The sequence below is a fragment of the Lygodium microphyllum genome, chromosome 20, assembly GCF_053477565.2.
Source record: "Lygodium microphyllum isolate KBCC chromosome 20, Lygodium_microphyllum_v1.1.10, whole genome shotgun sequence".
NCBI classification, from domain to species: Eukaryota; Viridiplantae; Streptophyta; class Polypodiopsida; order Schizaeales; family Lygodiaceae; genus Lygodium; species Lygodium microphyllum.
Genome location: NC_141154.1, coordinates 138,488,136 through 138,508,317, shown reverse-complemented (window position 1 = coordinate 138,508,317; position 20,182 = coordinate 138,488,136). Strand labels below are relative to the sequence as shown.

At 41.1% G+C, this 20,182-nt stretch overlaps 1 protein-coding gene across 1 annotated transcript in view; it reads left to right on the top strand.

Moving 5' to 3' along the window:
* The first annotated feature begins 6,322 nt into the window (after positions 1 to 6,322).
* The window catches only part of LOC148019462 (uncharacterized), a 31,600-nt gene continuing 17,740 nt past the window's right edge, over positions 6,323 to 20,182 (top strand). Inside the window, exon 1 of the mRNA XM_087661101.1 lies at positions 6,323 to 7,238. Coding sequence (XP_087517227.1) covers positions 6,466 to 7,238 — 773 coding nt within the window. The 5' untranslated portion in view covers positions 6,323 to 6,465. The remainder of the gene's footprint in view (positions 7,239 to 20,182) is intronic.

The following is a 20,182-nucleotide window of genomic DNA, read 5'->3' as shown; positions in this document are numbered from 1 at the left end:
TGACACAAAGCTTAATGCCAACCTACTTGTGGACTACTCTCTATGATCTAGTGTTGGATGTCATTAGCAAATCAATGTATATGCTAGGTTTAATATCACTCAACGTAACTAGCATTAAGTAACTATATCCTTCAAGTCTCTATTATAATATGATGCCCTTCTCTTTGTTTGTGGTAGGAATTAGCAGAGCAATTACGGCCTCATACATGAGAAGATAGAAGAGGAGGATCAGCCACCCGGTGTGAGGGAGAGCTGCATCATCATCAACAGCTGTTAGACAAGATGTGAGGAAATGATCGGTCACATACATAATGCTCATTATGCTCATTGAGTTTTGGGAGCGCTACCAAGGATTTTAGTGTAATGATAGTATATAAATAAGGTAGCTCTCTCTCTCTCTCTCTCTCTCTCTCTCTCTCTCTCTCTCTCTCTCTCTCTCTCTCGTGGCAGATTGTACTTGGGGGAGACGGCATGCACCATATATTGTATAGGGCCTTATGGCCTTCTCTCTAGCATTGTAGTAGGATTTTTACGGCTGTGGCCTGTGGTTGTACATTATATCCACATTATGATTGTTTTATTAACTTCATACAATGCAATTGCGATATGCAGCATTTTGATTATTGTATGCATGTTCTGTACTAGCATCTCATTGATTACTGTATATAGGTTCTGCCTCTTGGTCTTCTACAACTACAGGGGCATGGCTGCAGATGCAACCCTGCCACTCAATTTTATTTTCCTCTGTAAGCGTTGCTATATAAGCATCACAAATTTTTTTTTTCTCCTTTCACGCGTGAATAGGGCATAGGGATAATTTTTTTAAATATATAAAAGCATTTTTTTAAATTTCCCCTCTCCTCCAGCCGAAAGAGGGGATTAGTAAGTAGGAAAGCTCCTTTGCTGGAGCTTGCCAAGGCGTTGTGGCATGCCCGCTGACACACAGGCGGGGGAGAATCTTATCCCCTCCCCTATATATTTGAGGGGATGCAGGCTGAAAAGGGGGCAGAGATCAGAAAAAAAAAAGACACCGTGCACTGCCACATTGCAGAGAGGGAGAGAGTGAGTCTCTCTGCTCAACTCGTAAGGGAGAGAGCTGCCAAGCTGCCTATCATCGCCAATGCTGGAGAGGAGCCGCCTTGCATTCACCCTCGTCGCCATCGGACGACTGTACCCCCCCAACATCTGATCTGAACCTCCCCACGTGGCCGTCGTGAGGCCTCTCGAAGCCTTGGAAGATTCCAAGGGTGGCCTTTTAAGCCCCCTTCCCATGGGCTTTGAAAGTACCCCCCTAGACTTCACAAGCCCCCTTTTCCCCCCCAATAAAAGATGACCTTAAAAGGTCTTATTATCCCCCCCCCCCCCCGGTATCTCAAATCCCCCCTAAGGAACCCCTTAGCCCTTTTCTTTCCCTATGCAAAATACCCCTTGGAGCTTTGTTTTTCCCCCACACGTTTTTATTCCCCGTTTGTGCGAGTCTTTACAAGGCCATTAAGCCCCTCCCATAGCTTTAATGGGTCTTATCTGCAAAAGATTTTGAAACACCCCCTTTTTTGAAATCCCTACTTTAAGGAGAAGGCCTTCTAAAACTGCTTTCGACGGACGGTGCAAGTTATTGCAAAAAGAGAGCCACGGTTGAATTTCAAAAAGGAAGTTGTAAAGATGCTTCCACGATGGAAAGACTACAATTGCGATGGCTCCTAAGAAAGTCCAAGGCACAGCCGCAGGAGGGTCATCTCCTAGCATCCACGTGGATATCTCACCCCAAGCCCAAGTTTTCCTTCTTAATTTTTATTTGGTATTATTGTAATTCAATCATGCAAGGTTAATTGTTGGAAATAGGATATATTTTTATCCTAAATGCTCACAACGAAGGAACTTAGTCATTAATACTTTCAATAAAACAAGCAAAAATAAAGGAAACATAAATGCATTTCTAGCAAATAGGTTTATGCATTGAAATGAATTAAAATTAGATTAATGCCTATTAAAATAGTATACCTCGTTTAAGCCTGAAAGTATAAACTGCATATCACACTATTGACCCATATCCTCTTCGCAAGGAATCATCATGGAAAGTGCAAGGCATGAAATGATTCTTACAATGCATAACTCTAGGAAATTATCGTTTGTCAACTACATAAATTATCAAGAAAAATGTTGCTTCTTTAGCATGAATTTTGTTCGCAAGGTTATAGGAAGATTAGTTGGAATCAACCTAACCTATGCCTAACCTTAATCGATAAGTTAAGGTTGAAAAATCAATTTATGCGTAGACGAGTCATGTGTTTATGAAATGTTAACATAACTATCTCCAAGAGATAAACAAATTGGCACAAATCTAAACACCTAAACCCCAGAGTACTCGTTTAGAATGAGTTAAATTTCAAGGAAATTCACTAAGAATTAATACGTAACATAATCGTTACGTATTGCTAAAACTGAAACTCCTATACCCTAAATACTTGCCTACTTTTACCGAAATGTAGAGACAGTGAAATGTAATTGAAAAGTGAACTAGGGTTTGTCCCTAAGAATCTTACGAGATGGAACTTGGAACTCTAGGACTGACGACGTCAGCCTAACGTAATCAGGAACAGACTGTTTCGTGACTCCGTTCAATGAGTAGAATAAGTCTCATAGTTCGAGGCGACACGTACGCAGCAAGTGTGGAGTCATATGATCTTGTGATTAGATCACAAGGGAATGACCAAATTCTCGCAATGAGGTTGGCAAGTCCTTACACAAGTTATCTTGCAAGAGGATGAATAATCATCCTAATTTAGTATCTTTCTTGAGTAAAGAAGATTGCTTGGAAGCAATAGACCAGCCGATAAACTGAAATAACCGATGAACTTAAGACCAAGTCAGATTAATAGGGTACGCCCTAACCCAGGATATAGGGAAACTTGCCAAGTTGCAAGTCATCCTAGATCGAGTGCTGGACGCATTCGAAAGGAAAGATTCATTCCTTAGCAGTTTTCCAACAAAAACAATCAATGGAAATGTTTGTGCTTGCTACAAATTTTAGAGCACTGTTTGGCTTTGTTTGATCAATGAATTAAAAGATAAATTGATATCTATACTTAAGATTAATGGCCTGAAGGGAGAGGCAACTTCAGTTACCCCCGACTGCCTACCTGACCCTAACCAAGGGGGTTGTTAACCGCATCGAAAAAGTGGATCGAACCCGCCGCAAGAGGTCTCTCCGTTGAGCGCTACTTGGAGCAGGAGAACGCTTGGGTGCTAGAGGAGGCTTTGGCCATAAATCCCTCACCTTCCAGGCCCTGCACAAGAGGCTAACGTGACTCGGGATTGGATCTCGAGGCCCGTATACTAGTCTACGGGTGGAAACTTGAATTAGTGATCCCTGTGGATTACTGGATAGCCTTCGGGCGAATTATGGATAAGCTTATGGGCTTGACTCTTTGTATCTCAAAGATAAATAAGATAACCTGTTAATAAGGAACTTGTCTGATATTGTTTTTCTATGTCAAGTGATAAGATTACGTAAAAGAACCAGTGTCTAACGGGTTAATTAAAAAAGCTGATTGTTACATGTCCAACTAATGTGTTAGGTAATTAAAGAAAAGTGCGGAGGATGGGCCATAGGTCCGTCCTACGGATGGGTGGTCCCGATTGGCCAAGAACTTTTCTCAAATCACGATGGACAATAAGATCATCAAAGAACACGAACAACAAAAGTGTTGACCTAGAGTTATGATTGATCCCGATTTACGCTGTTTTAGGGGAACGAAATGGGACTATGCCTTATGGCAGAGAGGTTGAGCTTTGCACTCCTCTCGTTTCCCATTCTCCTTGACCAAGTGCAACGTGAATCCGCTTCGAACCTGGTGTTTCTGCTTAAAGTAGTTCGCTTGGGTCCGATACTAGTTGCCATTAGGAAATGACCAATAAGGAAAACCCTAAATCAGGTCGATCCTAAGTGGGAACGATCGGAATACTTCCGCTACGTGGCGGACGCGGAAAGCCCTAGACCGCAAACTCCGTAATATTCCATGGGAGTGCCGGACGGAGCTTTTTAGACATCCTTTCCGATGGACTGCTATGACGTATCCTGAAGATACAAGTGGACACGTTACAATTGAACTGTATAACCTTCATGGGAAAGGCAAACTCTCACTGCAATATTGTGATTACCCTCTAATGAAATGGAGAAATGAAGTTCCCACAAAGAGCATTATAATAAAATGAGATTATGAGAAGATCTCTAGTCAAATTGAAGAGGTTTATTAGAGCCACAAGATATTGGTTGAAAACAAGCCTAGACCTGCTCGAGGCAAAGGTTCACTGTGTTGATTGATGGTACTTTTTATGAAAGAAGAAAGAGCACCTTCTCACTTGTGCATTTCAAAACGCATTGAAGGTTATGATTACATTGTAGTGCGTTTTATAAAATAACAAAAGTTACAAAACTACTCTTAATCGTTTGGGCGATTTGACGTTTGACGATGTGAAAATGAGAGTTGTGGATACGTTCAATCATGCTTTTTGTTGGTGGTGTTGCGCTTGCCTATGAAAGAGAGACTATTATAAGTACAAGTAGGTTATGGAATGATGGTCCCTCTAGTCATTATCTTATTCTTACAAGTTATGATTCTTATCTTTTGATCTAATCCTCTTAATTCCTTGCTTTTTGAAAACTAGGTATGAGAGGCTCACAAGGCCTCAACACTATCTTCCACGGGCATTTAAGAGGAGGGAAAGTTGGGATGAATGGCTGAAAAAGAGGATCACTTTCTGGATTCAATCTCGGTTGTTCGTTGAAACGTCACATCACGAAAGTAAACTAGGATGCGAAAGTAAACCAAGACGCGTATGCAAACTAAGACGCCCGAAATTTTAGCTCGACTGCTGAAAAAGTGAAATCATAAGAATAAATAAATTAAAAGCACCCTTTTAACATGTGCCTAGTACGTGATGTATTGGTTTGAAATTTAGAGAAACCTCCTCAAGGTCATAGGTGCAAATCCCTTGAAGATGTTTCTTTTTATTATCTCCTAAACATTTTTATATCTCCTTAAATTTTTTGAAAGGCTTCTAGAACAAATTATTGTAATAAGAAATTTTAATTTTTTAGAAGGGAGTACAAATAAACTATCTATTAAAAAAATTTAAGATTTCATCACAAGAAATACAAAAAATCCAAGCTTCTAAAGGAATTTTTAAAAAATCTAAGGAGATATAAAAAGGCTTATGAAAGTAATTCAAAGAAACAACTTCAAGGGGCTTGAAGCTATGACCTTGTGGATATGGTTCCAATTTTTCAACCATTAGACTATACGCTAGACGCATGTTGAGGGGGTACTTTTAATTTATTTAATCATATGATTTTATTTTTCCGCCAATGGAGCCAAAATTCCAACTGTCCTAGTTTGCCTGCGTGTCCTAGTTTACTTTCGCGATGTGAGTCTCCGAGTACAGCTATGCCTGCTTCTCATTGCTCACTTAAAGGAGTATTGAAATTTGATATTCGAAAAGACGGGTTGTACTGGTCCCAGTAAGACTTTTAGTGTTGAGATCTCGGTTCTGCAGCAAAAACTATTAAAATTTTGCCGTAGTAATTGCCATTGACGTGTACAAAGTCAAGATCTTGTCGTAGGGTTCTGTATACAGCGCACAGCTGACGCTTCAAAGTCAAGATATTTTTTTTTTCCTTTCTTTAATGCGAACAGATATTTAATGGTGTGGGAATCCCCACGCCTCTCAAAGTCAAGATCTTGTCACAGGACTCTGTAGTATGTAGGCTACATACATGATACAGTGCACAGCTGAAGCCTGAACTTTGAAGTTCTCTCTCTCTCTCTGTGTGCTTGAGGTCAAACCACTACATCACAAGGCTCTGTGGCTCTCTCTACTTGAGGTCAAACCACTACATCACAAGGCTCTGTGGCTCTCTCTACTTGAGTCTTGACGTCAAACCACTACACTACAATGTACAATCACTAGGATTTCTGCGGTTCTGGTTTCTGGAATATTGCATGAAGCACATGAGCCGCACATGGCAATCGTATTATGTAATTTATGTTTGATGTGGGCAAGCCTGGCAATGATAATCGTGGGCAAGCCTGGCAAGGCAGACCTTTTGTCTATTATCATTACCAATTTGCCAGGCGTGCCCAGTGCCCACATCATCCATTCCTAATACAAATATTAATATTAATATTCACCTCACTTTAAGGATCATTGAAATTTGAATCATTATTATTTGATATTCGAGAAGACGGGCTCTACCGGGCCCCGGTGTGCCTTTTAATGTTGAGATCTGCCATTGCCGCGTACAAAGTCAGATCTTGTCACAGGTCTCTGTGCAGTGCACAGCTGAACCTGAAGCCTGAAGTTCTCTCTCTCTCTCTCTCTCTCTCACACACACACAGCACGCAGCATCCGCGCCTAAGCTGCTTCAAGGCGGATCAATTGAGAAGCAGCAGCAGAATATCCGGCATGGAGGTAACACAGCTGAACAAGCATGTGGAAGAGACACCCAAGGTTACACTCAAATGCCAGCTATGGAAGCGCCCTAGCTTATACATCATCAATGCGCCCGACGGTGATCAGTCGAAGCATAGTGGTAATGCTGGCACGGATATTGACCCCATCCATCTCTTCGACTGCACCAATGTTGCCACCTTTTCGGCAGGCACGGTGAACCGTATGCGTTATGCAACGCCCACTTCTAGCTCGGAAGTAAGCCTGGTCAGGCATGAAGCGATGGAGGAGAAGATGCGAAAGTCCAGCTCACCAAATGGCATGTGTTGGAGCAATGACGTGCTTTTTGAAGTGCAAGTAGATGATCACCCATTGGATGCAGCCGATAAAGACGATGGCTATGAGATGGAGGAGCTGCCTACACGTCACATACAACTGGGTCGAGGTGAGATTGGCAAGCCACTAGTGCAGTGGGCGGTGAAGAGACACGTGTCCACGCTGTGCCTGCATTTGGATGAAGCGGCTCAACACCTGCCCGCCCTCCTCGAGGGTCTACTGCCTTTCAACACGCCTCTGCGCCACCTCGTACTGCTTGACGATTGCTACAAGTTTGTCTCTGTCAACCAGCTCAAGCCGCTGCTGGAAGCCATCAGGCGTGCCAGCTCTCTGCTAGATGGAGTGGCCTATGTCTATTACATCAATGGTTCACTGGAGAGGCCCGACTACGAGGTGGAACGCGAGTTTGCAAAACTTGCCAGCGGCTTCGCTTACTTCGGCATATTTGCCAGGTCCGATCTCTCTCTCTCTCTCTCTCTCTCTCTCTCTCTCTCTCGTCACATATATGTATCATTTCTGTACGCCGATGAAGTAGGGGCCCTACTAGGGGGCACCCAGCTGTTTTTAATCGAAAAAAAGCGAGAAGCTATGGAGATGCCAGGTTGCAACATATGTCGTCTAGCTCGTGTAGATTGAGTTGAGCTTCATCAGCAGGTTACAAGTTCGAATCTTAGAGCTTTCAGAAAGGGCATCTCTTGAGATACCTATGTCATAAAGGAGTAGTAAGGGAGTAGGTGAAGTAAAGTGCGTATGGCATTGGCATTCGCATATCCTCAACACTATCTCCCACGGGCATTTAAGGGGGGGGGGGTTGGGATCAATGGCTAGAAAAGAGGGTCACTTTTTTTATTCAATCTCGGCTGTTTGTCGAAATGTCACATCACGAAAGTAAACTAAGATGCAAAAGTAAACCAAGATGCGTAGGCAAAATAGGATGCTCGAAATTTTGGCTCAACTGCCGAAAAAGTAGAACCATAAGAATAAATAAATCAAAAGTACCCCTCTCAACATGTGTCTAGTGTGTGGTGTAATGGTCTGAAATTTAGAGAAACCTTCTCAAGATCATAGGTTCAAATCCGTTGAAGATATCTCTTCTTATTATCTCCTAAACATTTTTATGTCTTCTTAAATTTTTTGGAAGGCTTCTAGAACAAATTATTATAATAAGAAATTTTAAGTTTTTGGAAGGGGTTACGAATAAACTATCTATTAAATCTTTTTAAAGATTTCATTACAAGAAAGACAAAAAATTCCAAGCTTCTAAAGGAATTTTAAAAAAATCTAGGGAGATATAAAAAGGCTTAAGGATATAAAACAAAGAGACAACTTTCAAAGGTTTGAACCTATGACCTTGTGGATTAAGTTTAAATTTTTCAACCATTAGACTATAAGCTAAACACATGTTGAGGGGGGTACTTTTAATTTATTTATTTATATGGTTTTATTTTTTCGACAATTGAGCCAAAATTCCAACCATCCTAGTTTGCTTGCGCGTCCTAGTTTACTTTCTTGATGTGACATTTTAACGAACGATCGAGATTGAATCCAAAAAGTGACCCTCTTTTCTAACCATTGATCCCAACTCTCCCCGCTCTTAAATACCCGTGGAAGATAGTGTTGAGATTCACATATACAAGCGCACTGTCATACATTTAAATCAAGGAAGATTCTTACTCTTTTTCTGAGGTTTGAAGCACATATAAATCCATTGGTAGCTCCCACATGAAATATAACTACACCATCTGCAATGTAGTGTGAGTGGCCTTCTCCAAGCTCGAAAAATGGACATAGAAGCTATTGGGATGTAGTCATTGGGAAGGTGGAAACGATGACATAGAAGACTGCAGGGAGTATCCAAGCCTTGGTAGTGCTGACATGGTGGCACCGTGTTGCTACCAGTCGGTACTCTGCCATGTATACTTGATTGCCAGGAGTAGGAAGAGGCGGCATGAATAGTAGAGCAACTCTATTGGTAAGATTGCATCAACGGTAGGAAGTGCTTGGGGTGGAGAAAATTGATTTTTGTATATGGCTGAGATAAGCAGCAAGGGGAGCCTAGCTAGTGTTGTGACCCTTTCTTTTGTTGCGAATGCTCTTGTTAGGAGAGAAGACGACATAGCCTCATGTTGGGAGAGGAGGCGGTAGAGCCTCATGCTGGGCTATTGGGCTAGTATTAAAATGTTTTTGCCACATTAGTAACACCTTAGGAAAACATTTCAATATTCTAATTCTACCCTCATGATTTGCCAAATGAATAGGGACAGTAATATGATGCAAAAATTGTAGTTGCAAATGATGAGCAAATAGTACTTATGCGTTTAAAATTTGGCTTTTTAAAGTTTAACGGGGCATGTTTTTTTTTAAAGTACTAGTACTACTTACAGTAAATATACTTTTTGCAAGTATTATGGTGTATGGGTGCTTTGCCATGCAAGCCCATATTGTTCTTGGCATATAGTTGTTTAATCTAATATGAGGAGGTGCTTATATGAGGCAAGACACACTCGGCTTGGTCCCGCACCTATATACTTCACATTGGTGGAGTTGTTAGGAAATTAAAAAACCTTCTTGATGTTTTCATTTATTAGTTTACACAACTACGGTGCTTTCTAGAGAGCCAGAGTAGGTAGCACTCCTCTCCAACGCTTTCACTTAGATTCTTTAAGTTCACAACTCTAAGCTCGGCCAATCACCCAGACAGCATCTCCATCATTTGCTCTCTGTAACAACTTGAAGACTTGTTCAATTAAAAATTGAGGGTCCATTGTCACCACTAGTTGCACTATATCCTATATTTTGAGGTCCCTTGCAACAACCATATATTGCTATCTCCATCAAATTGTTGTCGCCTATCTCACCAACATGTTGCCTATTTTGCTGCTTGCTGCAGTAAGCTATGGTTGCCTAAGCCCACCAAGAATTTCAATGAACCCAAGAGCACATGAAGCATCATGTCAAGAATCTCATCCTTATGTAGCTGGTTTGATCTTACTGATGGTGGCCGAGAGCATTGCGGTACCAATTGGCATTTTTCTCACCAACTTTCTCACGACTACACATTGCAGCTAGCGAAGGCATGTTATTCCTGGTTCACACCTCCAAAAACCATACTTTACTTGGTTGCTCTCTCTCCTACTATGCCTTTAGATGTTGTGTGGGAATCAATTTTGTGTCATCATCAGCATCCTCTGTAAAAATTTACACGGCGCCAAGGACCGCTTCTGCGGCTCCCAGACTCCAGAACAGGGGTCCCTGATAACTCCCTTACCCTGCAACTCGATGCAATGTGCCTCGAGTTGCTACCAGCTTAACTACTCTGCCTAATCCAAAGGCTAGATCCACATTGGTCATCTTTTTTCCATCCGATCACATAGACCTTATCTGACATACAAGTCAGGACCCAACCATCCGGGCTTACACATGGCTTCTCCTCATAATGGGGGCCTTAAAACTTTAAGCACCATGGATCATTGGTGGCACCTTATGAGGGTGGGGTATTGAGCATATCTAACACTTTCCCTTAATGTCCACTCGTAGGTGAACTACCTTCTCTGCCCAATGCTGAGTCTTTGAAGATGAATTTGAAGCAGATCCTTCGAAAGTGCTTTGGTGAAGATATCTGCTCCATTCTCCTCTGTTGGTCAGTAGACCAACTCCACTATCCCATCCTTAATAAAATCACGCATATAGTGATACTAAATCTCTATATGTTTTATGCGTACAAGAAACACTAGATTCTTAGCAATGGCGATGCAACTCTAATTATCACACCTTAGTACATTCAGATCTTCATCATGCACTCCCATATGCCATAAGATCCTCCTTAACCATACTGCTTCACATGTAGCAAAATAGACTGCCTTGTACTCTGCTTCGGTAGAAGACAATACCACCGTTGGTTGCTTCTTACTGATCCAAGAGAAAATTTCTAAATCTAAAAAAACAATAACAAAAGATGAACTTTTTGGAATCACTGTCTTCTACCCAATTTGAGTCATAGTACTCCACAAGAGAAGTACTGGAATTGTATGTGATACCATAGTCAAGAGTTCCCTTCAAGTATTTGAGCACTCGCATCCCAGCCTCCAATGACTCTGATGGCGTTTGTTTGAGAACCTGCTCAAAACACCAACAGAAATACTGATATCTAGCCTAGTGTTGCACAAGTAAATTAAGCTGTCGATCAACCTCCTGTACCTCCAAATGTTTGCTAGTGCTGATGTATCCTCAATGGATAACTTTGCATTGATCCCCATAGGTGTAGCTATCTCCTTGCAATCAATCATGTCAAATTCTTTCAAGATCTCCCATGGATACTTTTTTGAGAGATGAAGATCTTTCCTGGCTCTTGCCAGACTTCAATCCCGAAACAGTAGTGCAATAAGCCCAAGTTTGCCATTTCAAACTCGGAGCTCAAAGCCTTTCGAGCTTGGTTGATTATATCTTCATAGTCACTTGTAATAAGAAGGTCATCCACATACAAGACAATCACTATAGACTTTTCACCATCCCTGTAAACATACAAGTTAGCATATGAGGCATATCTTTTGAAGTTCAAGCTTAAAAAGAACTCATCTATCCGCTGGTACCATGCTCTGGGGGCTTGTTTCAACCCATACAATGCCTTCTTCAACTTATACACTTTGTTCTCAAAATGGGAAGCTTCAAACCCTGGTGGTTGAGCCATGTATATCTCCTCCTTAAGGTCCCCATTTAAGAACACTGATTTAACATCCATTTGGTAAACTGGTCACTTATTTTGGGCGGCCACTGCAAGTACTATGCGAATAGTAGTCATTCTGGCAGTTAGAGCAAATGATTCTTGAAGATCAAACCCTTCAACTTGTGAAAGTCCCTGTGCAATCAGTCTGGCTTTGTACTTTTCTAAGGTCCCATCAGCCTTGTACTTTACCTTTCAAACCCACTTAGTGCCAATAATCTTTCACTTTGGTGGTCGATCCACTAACTATCAAGTGTCATTCATCATTATGCTGTCATACTCAACTTGCATAGCTGTCTTCCATGCTGGATCTGCAAGTGCTTCTTCGAAGTCAACTGGCTCCTTTACTTCTCTTATAATCTCAGCCATTAAGGCCATATTGACTATGTGAGCAAAAGCCCTTCTTTGCTCCTCTATTCTCTGAGATCTCCTTGGTCCATTTTCCTTCTCCTCAACAGATGTGGGCATTGGGCATAGGATTATTTTAGTCATCCGAAGATGATTTTTCCTCCTCCTTAAGGATAGGGATAGTTCTTGGGATAGGTTCATAGTGGACTATTTCTTTGCTCTATTATTACTTTCTTGTGGAAATGCCTTTCTCTGTTCCTTGCCCATCATACAAGCTTCACATGGGTTCTTTAATTCAATAACTGCAGGTAGGTGAGCAACCATACCTTGCTTATGCATCTCCTTCAAAACTGCAAATCCAATGTGTCCAAACCTTTCATGCTAAATCTTATTTATGCCCACTCCAACGGTGGTTGTAAGAGCACTTAGCTCATACAGATTGTTCATTCTTTCTCCTTTGCCAGCATTGTCAAGAATTTCTGCACATGTCTTGTTGAATCTCACTTCATGACCAAGATTAGTTATGGCAGGAACTGATAATAGATTTCTCCTAATTTTTGGAACATACAATACATTTGAAATATTTTTGACCTCACCATTTGCAGCAACAAAGGAAATAGTACATATGCCCGCAGCCGGGCATTTTACATCATTTCCAACTATCACAATAATGGATTCTTGTAGAGACTGCATAGAACTCTATAGACCTTTCTTGTTGTTGAGGCCCTACTATCTAATATCCATGAGTCAGTGGTAGATTCTTCTTGCGTTGAGAAGCACACTTCCTCAATGCTCGCCATGAATAACTCCAGTTCTGCCTCAATCGTATTAGTTGTCCCATTTTTCTTACTTTTAAGGATACCATTCTTTTCATGTGACTTCTTGACATGATAATCTGCAATTGTATGTTCTTTTTTCTTACAATAAAAGGACTCTTCTTGAAACTACTTCTTACCGCTCTTCTTTTTGTCACCATCATTTTTTGTGGGGAAACCACCTTTGCCTTTTGCGTTGGCAGAGAATGTAGCATATCCAGTGCTGCTTTCTTCTTGAGCTTTCAACCTCAACTCCTCCTCCATCACTAGTGTACATAACTTCTTAAAAGTCAAATGAGGTCTCACCTGAGTGTTAAGGGCAGTTACAAATCCATCAAACTTTGGTGGGCAAATTCGAAGACACCTCTGAGCTAGCTTCTTGCTAGTCTTTTGTATCCCAGCGCCAGCCATATGGTTGTATAGATTCTTGATCCGAGTGATGAATGCTTCAGGGGTCTTTCCTTCAGAAAACTTCTCTACTACTAGTTGATTCTCTAGGTTTTGAATCCTTGTTTGATTCATGTTTCGTACTGACTTCTCAGTACAATCCAAGCTTCTGATGTCTTTGTTGTATGCTAAATCAAAGTCAAAACACTATCAAAACAGCTTGTAACTAAGGCACACAATGTATCTGCATTCCTTCGTTTCCAAGCTCGTAGAAGATATGCATTTGGAGGAATCATCACACTCGAATTTGATGGGTCGGGGATTGGTTGTGGTTCTAGGTCAGTCCCCAGCACCGTCTCTAGGAGCTCATAAGAACCAAGGATTGTAGTGATTTTAAACTTCTACAAGGTATAATTTGTATAATCTAACTTGCCTTTGCTGAAGGTTGGTGGACGAATCCTCAATGTTTGAATAGCCAATACAGCAGCACCGCCTTCAGAAATGCTTCCTGATGCACTAGAACCGCTTGCGGAAGTTGACATTTCTCCTTGTTGTTAAAGCCTTTACCTCTTGCGTACTCTTTAATCTCTAGAGCCCCCTATACTTTGATACCATGTAAAAATTACATGGTGCAGCGAACAGAACCTAAGCAAGAGATAGAGAGTACACAACAGATAAGAGAAGAACAAAAATTTCTTTAATCTCCAAACAACTGATACAAAGATGGCTTTGCCCACCCCTGTGCTTCCACTGTGAAGCTTAGATGGTGGTCTAGATAGAAGATAGGTAAAGAGCTTAACGCTAGCTCGAACAACTTTGATTGGGTTAAAGATAGATGGATGATGGTTGTGAAGGGGTTTATCTTTATAGCCCGTGAAGGCAGTCAAGTCGGCCTAACCGACCTACCATACGCACCTCCACTAGTTGGCCAGGGAATATTCCAAGAGATATTCTCTTTACCATTCGGTCAGGGCGTTGCCCCAGACCCTCGCGAGGGGGGCCATTGGCCCCCCTGGAACCCCCTAGCCAGGGGCTGCTTTCGTGGCCCCCGGACCCCAAAATAGGAGTCCTTGATAACTCCCTTACCCCACAACTTGATGCAATGTGCCTTGAGTTGCTACCAACTTAACTACTCTACCTAACCCAAAGGCTAGACCCACAATAGTCACCTTTTTGCTATCCGATCACATAGACCCATCTGAGATATACAAGTCAGGACCCAACCAATGTCTGGGCTCACACATGGCTCCTCCTCATAATGGGGGCCTTACAACTTTGAGCACCATGGATCATTGGTGCCACCTTATGAGGGTGGGGCATTGAGCATATCTAACATCCTCTATATCTATTCGGATCCGTACCCAAACAATAGATATGAGGCTAAGCTTTCATTTGAAGACTTGCACCGTTATCTGCATGTCTTTTGTAAAGCGGGGGTTTTGAGTCACCTACATCTTTATTCACTTTTGCCAGCTCTCAATGACTCTAATAATGCATAGTACTATTTTTGCAATTGTACACTCTCATTCTCCACCGAAGAAATTACCCCCTTTCATATGTTCAATGTATGCTATTAAATTTGGCAATTATTTCTTTTTTGTTAACAATCTCCTAGATGTAAGTTCCTCCTTTTTGTCTTTTGAGTTCTGCAAGAATACCAGCTTCTATCAATTGCAATTCTTTATCCATACACTTCAGCAAATCAAGGGTGCATTACACCTATTGAACCAGAACAATACCAGGTTGATCACATGCTGAATACGAGCATCGATGCTAGCAACACAGAGACGCAAAGGATGAGTTTTCCTAAATCATCAATTGTACACGTCATCATCCTATTAGCTCATAGGTTTTACAAGATGATGTTAATTTCGGAAAAGACTCTTTGTAGTGCTGTTCTTGCAAATAAATCCATACATGCTTTCAGTTATGTTAGTCCCAACTCACACTAGGATCTTATGTTTGCTATGCTTTTAAGAAATAAAGAACCATCATGCCAAGTCTCTTTTGGAAGATTGATCTATGTCACTAAAAGATCATATCCTTGCATCTATGACACAACCCCTATGCCATAACCCTTATGTTCTTTTTTCTCGTCTTGTCCATCTATATTGGGATAGTGATCTATTGTTTGATGCATGATTGACTAGTGTTCCATGCCTTGAAGTGATGTGCATAAGTGGAAGTAGTCGCCTCGCTCCCATTACATCCATTTTGAAATGTTCTCTGTCTTATTGAATCGAGTCTCTAGCTTAGTCCCGAAGTACTAAGCCATTGTATGAATCACTCCTCCAGCATGAGGAGCTAGAGTTGATTTAGATGAATCGACCTTGTTCATTTCAAAAAGTATAAAAAGATATTCATGTTTTTCTTCTTAAGGGGGGAGGTGTGGTGTGTGGGTGCTTGGGTGAAGAATCCCATTATGTTCTTGGCATGTAGCTATCTTGGCATCATGTAGTCCTTTAGTCTAATATAAGAAGGTATTTGCATGAGGCAAGCTTTTTGATGTTACTATTCAACGAATTTTCCACTTTTTTTGTAGCTCCACCTACACCTCTTCTTTTTGGCATTTTTTAAAATATGTATGGCAAGAGAATTAAATTAGTCAAAGAGAGAAAGGGAACATTAGTGTTCCTAGAGGGTACAATGGGTAGAGCAAGCAACATATGCAGTGTGATAGTGCATGAGCACTTGGATACAAAACCCAATTGATTCTCACAAACCATAGATATAACATACATTTCTAAGAGGGAAATATTCCCTTAGATTTGAGTGGTAAGGGTGCAAATTAGGCAGCCTCAAAAAGAGGGAGAAGTTCTTTGAGCGACTCATAGAAATACATTCGTCATTGACACTAGTGCACAACAAAACTCTTTATCCACAAGGGTCTTGCATGCATTGTCCTTACCTCCATTTTTTGTTGATTCACATTAAACATTGTCAAGCATTTTTTTGGCAACGAAGAAAGGGAATATGATATTCTTGAATTCTTGCACACTTGGTCCTAAATGTTCCAAGTGGGTGCCACAATGTATATTTTTGGCTGTGCTAGTTGGCGGTTGTAGTCGTGTACATACCTCATTGGGGTGTTGGGGCCTTAGATGCGGCTCCATTGGTGTTTTCTTACTCTAGAATATGCATTTGATTCTTCTAGGATGTTTATAAACTATGGGTAAGGTGTGGATATACACATGTCGCCCAAAAAATATGATCCGAAGGATCACTGCCTAAATGTAGTAATTGGCATCCGTAGCCATTAAACATGCATTTAGAAGTGGTCCAAAGTGGACATTTGATGCATATCCATGCTTTAAGACTTAACAAGAATGATCCCACAAATTTTTGCAGTTTTTTAAAATGTGTTTGGCATTTTTTCCACTAGAAACTTTAATTTTCAAGTCAAACATTGTCAAAATTAATGTAAAAATGGCCAAAATTTGGTATTTCTTAGTGTAAAAAAGGTCAAATAACTCAAGTTCTCATGGTTTCCATGATTGCTAGGCTAGAGGGGTGCTTGTTGGCCAAAGAGATTAGCAATCTGCCCCTCTTTGTTGTGTGCGGGAGAGGGTTTCCTCCTGGTGCTCCCGCACTACTTCTCGTTTTTTAGTCCATGGAGGAGCAAATTAGGGTTTTCACTCCTCAATTTTGTGTATTCATGTGAAGCAATACAACATAGGTATTTCTCAAGTTTTATGGCCTTTGACAAGAAGATGCAACTGGCTTGTTGAAGATTATGAAATTGATTGCCTATTGTGAGGCATTCAAGTTCAAAATGTCATGCTAGGACCTTTTGGCCTATGCTTACAAGATGAAGACAAGGAGTGATTTGATAAGTTTGAACCTCAAGGATGCAATGATGGTCATGTTGATGTATGCTTTGATGTGGTCAAAGAGACTTTTTTGTCATGTTACAAGAAAGTTGAGGATCCATAGGATATATGGCATGAGCTAGAGGCGTATGCTCACAAGGTGAGCCAGAGTGTAGAAGATTATGCTTGGGACTTTCCGAGTTTGGAAAAGGTGGTATGTGGCTTTGGGGAATGAATCTCCTCCCCTTATGCAGAAGCACTGTTTCATTAGAGGTTTGAAGAATGAGTTGAAGACAAAAGTTCAGTTGAAGAGACCATAAACATTTGAAGATGATGAGGAGATTGGGAGAGAGGAGTTGAAGTTGAATCGCAAAAAGGAGCTTGGTTTGGTGGATATTATTACATGTGCTTAATGGTGTTGCAAAAAAGACATGCTCAAGCATTTTCAATGATGCAAGTGTGCTATTGGGTCTTATCAATCAGCAAGTGGGTGTGAAGCATGTGGCAAGTCTAAAAGAGATCAAGAGCGGTGTGCATATTATGCAAAGTGATTCTTTTCCACAAGTACATGTTCTTGAAGTTGCTAAAGATTACCATGATGCTAACAGAATCAATGTTTGTGATGCATATACACATAAAGTTGAGATTTTGGCACATGTTCATAATCATAATGTCATGGAAGATTTTCTCAATATTGAAGAGGTGAAAGAGGTGCATGATGTTGATGCTAGCTTGGAAATGGAAAGGTCTTCCTCCATGAATGAAGTTGTTAGGGATCAAATGCCTCTTAAAGAGAAAGATGATGTGGTTAAAAATGATGCTTGTGTAGAGGTTTTGCAAATGGATACTATACTTGAGATTGTATTAAGTGTGTGATGATGCTTCTAATTAAGATGTGAGTCATCTTGAAGGTGAAAAATACAGTAATGATGCCAAAGTATATGATCACATGGATAGTGAAGCACTTTGTGATTGGGTTGGCATGCAAAACTTTGATGATTTGTATTCTTTGTAATATTTTGCCCTCAAGTGGAGGCAAAACTTTGATGCCAACATGTGAAGCACTCAAGTTTGCAATATGCATGATGTGGGCCTTGTTGATGCAACTGTGTTTGATACTCTTGCTAAAGACCCTAATGAAAATGTATATGGTGCTACGGCAACCAAAACTATTGTCCATGTTTGGAGAATATGGGATGAGAAGATGTCTTGGGACAACAAGGTGGAATTTCTTCTGGATGTTATGCCTATTGATTTGGAAATGATAATTTCCACGACTAACTTCATGCTTGAGGAGATGGCGAGGGTTATGCACATAATGGTCTCGTTAATGTGTTTCCATAAATAATTTATGTTGAGACCTTATTTTGCTCTAATACTAATTGTTTTATGCATATGACATATGAAGTGTTGGCCATAAAATTTGCTCTTTTTGGAATAAGACCAATAGTGTTTTTTCTCCATGTGTGCAGATGCTTTGTGCTATGGTAATTTGATCTAGGTGGATGATTGTTGCTTATGGGACTTATTATTGCTGAGCAATATAAATGTTCTAGCAAACTGGGAGGGTTGGCAAGTTATGTCAGACATTTTTTGGCAATGAAGAAAGGGAATATGATATTCTAGAATACTTGCAAACTTGGCCCTAAATGTTCCAAATGGATGTCACAATCTATATGTTTGGGTGTGCTAGTTGGCGATCACAGTCGTGTACATACCCCATCGGGGTCGTGGAGTTGGGGCCTTGGAAGTGGCTCCATTAGTGTTTTCTTAATCTAGAATATGCTATTGATTCTTCTAGGATGTTTATAAGCTAAGGGTATGGTGGGGATGTACACATCGTCTATAAAATCAGACCCAAGCAGTCACGGCCTAAATATGGTAATGGGTATGCATAACTGTAAAACCTGCCATGTGTTGTCCTGTTGTTGCAAGTCCACCATGGAGTTTCTCCCGATCGTTGCCTGCCTTCCACCCCTCTTAGACCACACATTTTTCACCTGCCATGGCTTCAATCCGATGCTAGCATCTGACGCCTGTTCACTGTCAGGAGAGAGAGAGAGAGAGAGAGAGAGAGAGAGAGAGAGAGAGAGAGAGAGAGAGAGAGAGAGAGAGAGAGAGAAGGGAGGTGAGCCCTGAAGTGAAAGCAAGAGCTATGGTGGAAGGAGCAAGAGCAAGAGCAAGAGAGAGTGAGAGACACAATGTGGGAACTCCAATAGTCACAATGTGTGATCAGCCCTCCCTTATTCAAATGTCAATGAAAAAATAAAGAATGAAGTGACAGTGATGGGTGTCCGCCGCCTGCAATGTGCAGGTGAGGGTACTGTCAGTGTGTAATATACGGGCGGCTAGGCAAATGTGCTTTTACCTTCAACAATCTTTCACTTAAAGGCGAATCTGCCTTAGTAAAAAGGAGTAAAAAGAAAAAGAAAATAAGTACAACATGTACATAGGTACAAGAGGATGAGGAAAGACGTCACCTCATTCAACATCCATAAACTTTCTAAGGAAGGCACAGCGCCGTCTACCTCCAGCAAAAGTGAATATATAGCTAGAAGTGGACTTTTTACTATTTGCATGTCCTGCATAATCAGAGTTAGTAGACCCCACGACCCCTGTATCCTGGCTGCCATAACAAATGCATATGTTAGCTGTGCCCTTCAAGTACCTCAGTGATACCCTTCACGGCATCCCAATGCCTTTTGCCAAGTGTAGCTATATAACGTGCCGCAACTCCAATTGCTAAAGTAATACCAGGATGGGTGACTACCATGGCATACATGACACCTTCACATGAGAAGGCAATGGACAACCAATAGGTTTTACATCCTGCATATGAAAGCGCTCAAGGACTTCATGGATATACTCCTGTGACAGATAGAGTAGTCCCTGAGACTTGTCACGTGTAATGCGCATACCAAGTATATGAGAGGTCTGTCCCAAATCTTTCATCTCAAAGCTCTTCTTGAGCTGAGCTTTTAAAGCATCTAGCTTATTATGAGCTGTCCATGCCATAAGCATGTCATTCACATAGAGTACCAAAATCAATAATGATTCATCACGGGCTTTCTTCGTATACAAGAATGGATCCATAGCACTACGGTTGTAGTCTTGTGACTGCACAAATGCATCAAACTTGTGGTACCATTTCCTAGCTGCTTGCTTTAGGCCACAAAGGCTCTTTCTCATTCTGCACACTAGGTGTTCCCTACCAGGCTCTGCAAAACCCTTAGACTGCTCCATGTATATATCATCATGTAAGTCTCCATGTAAGAAAGCCGTCTTGATATCCATCTTATACAAATCCAAGTCAAGCT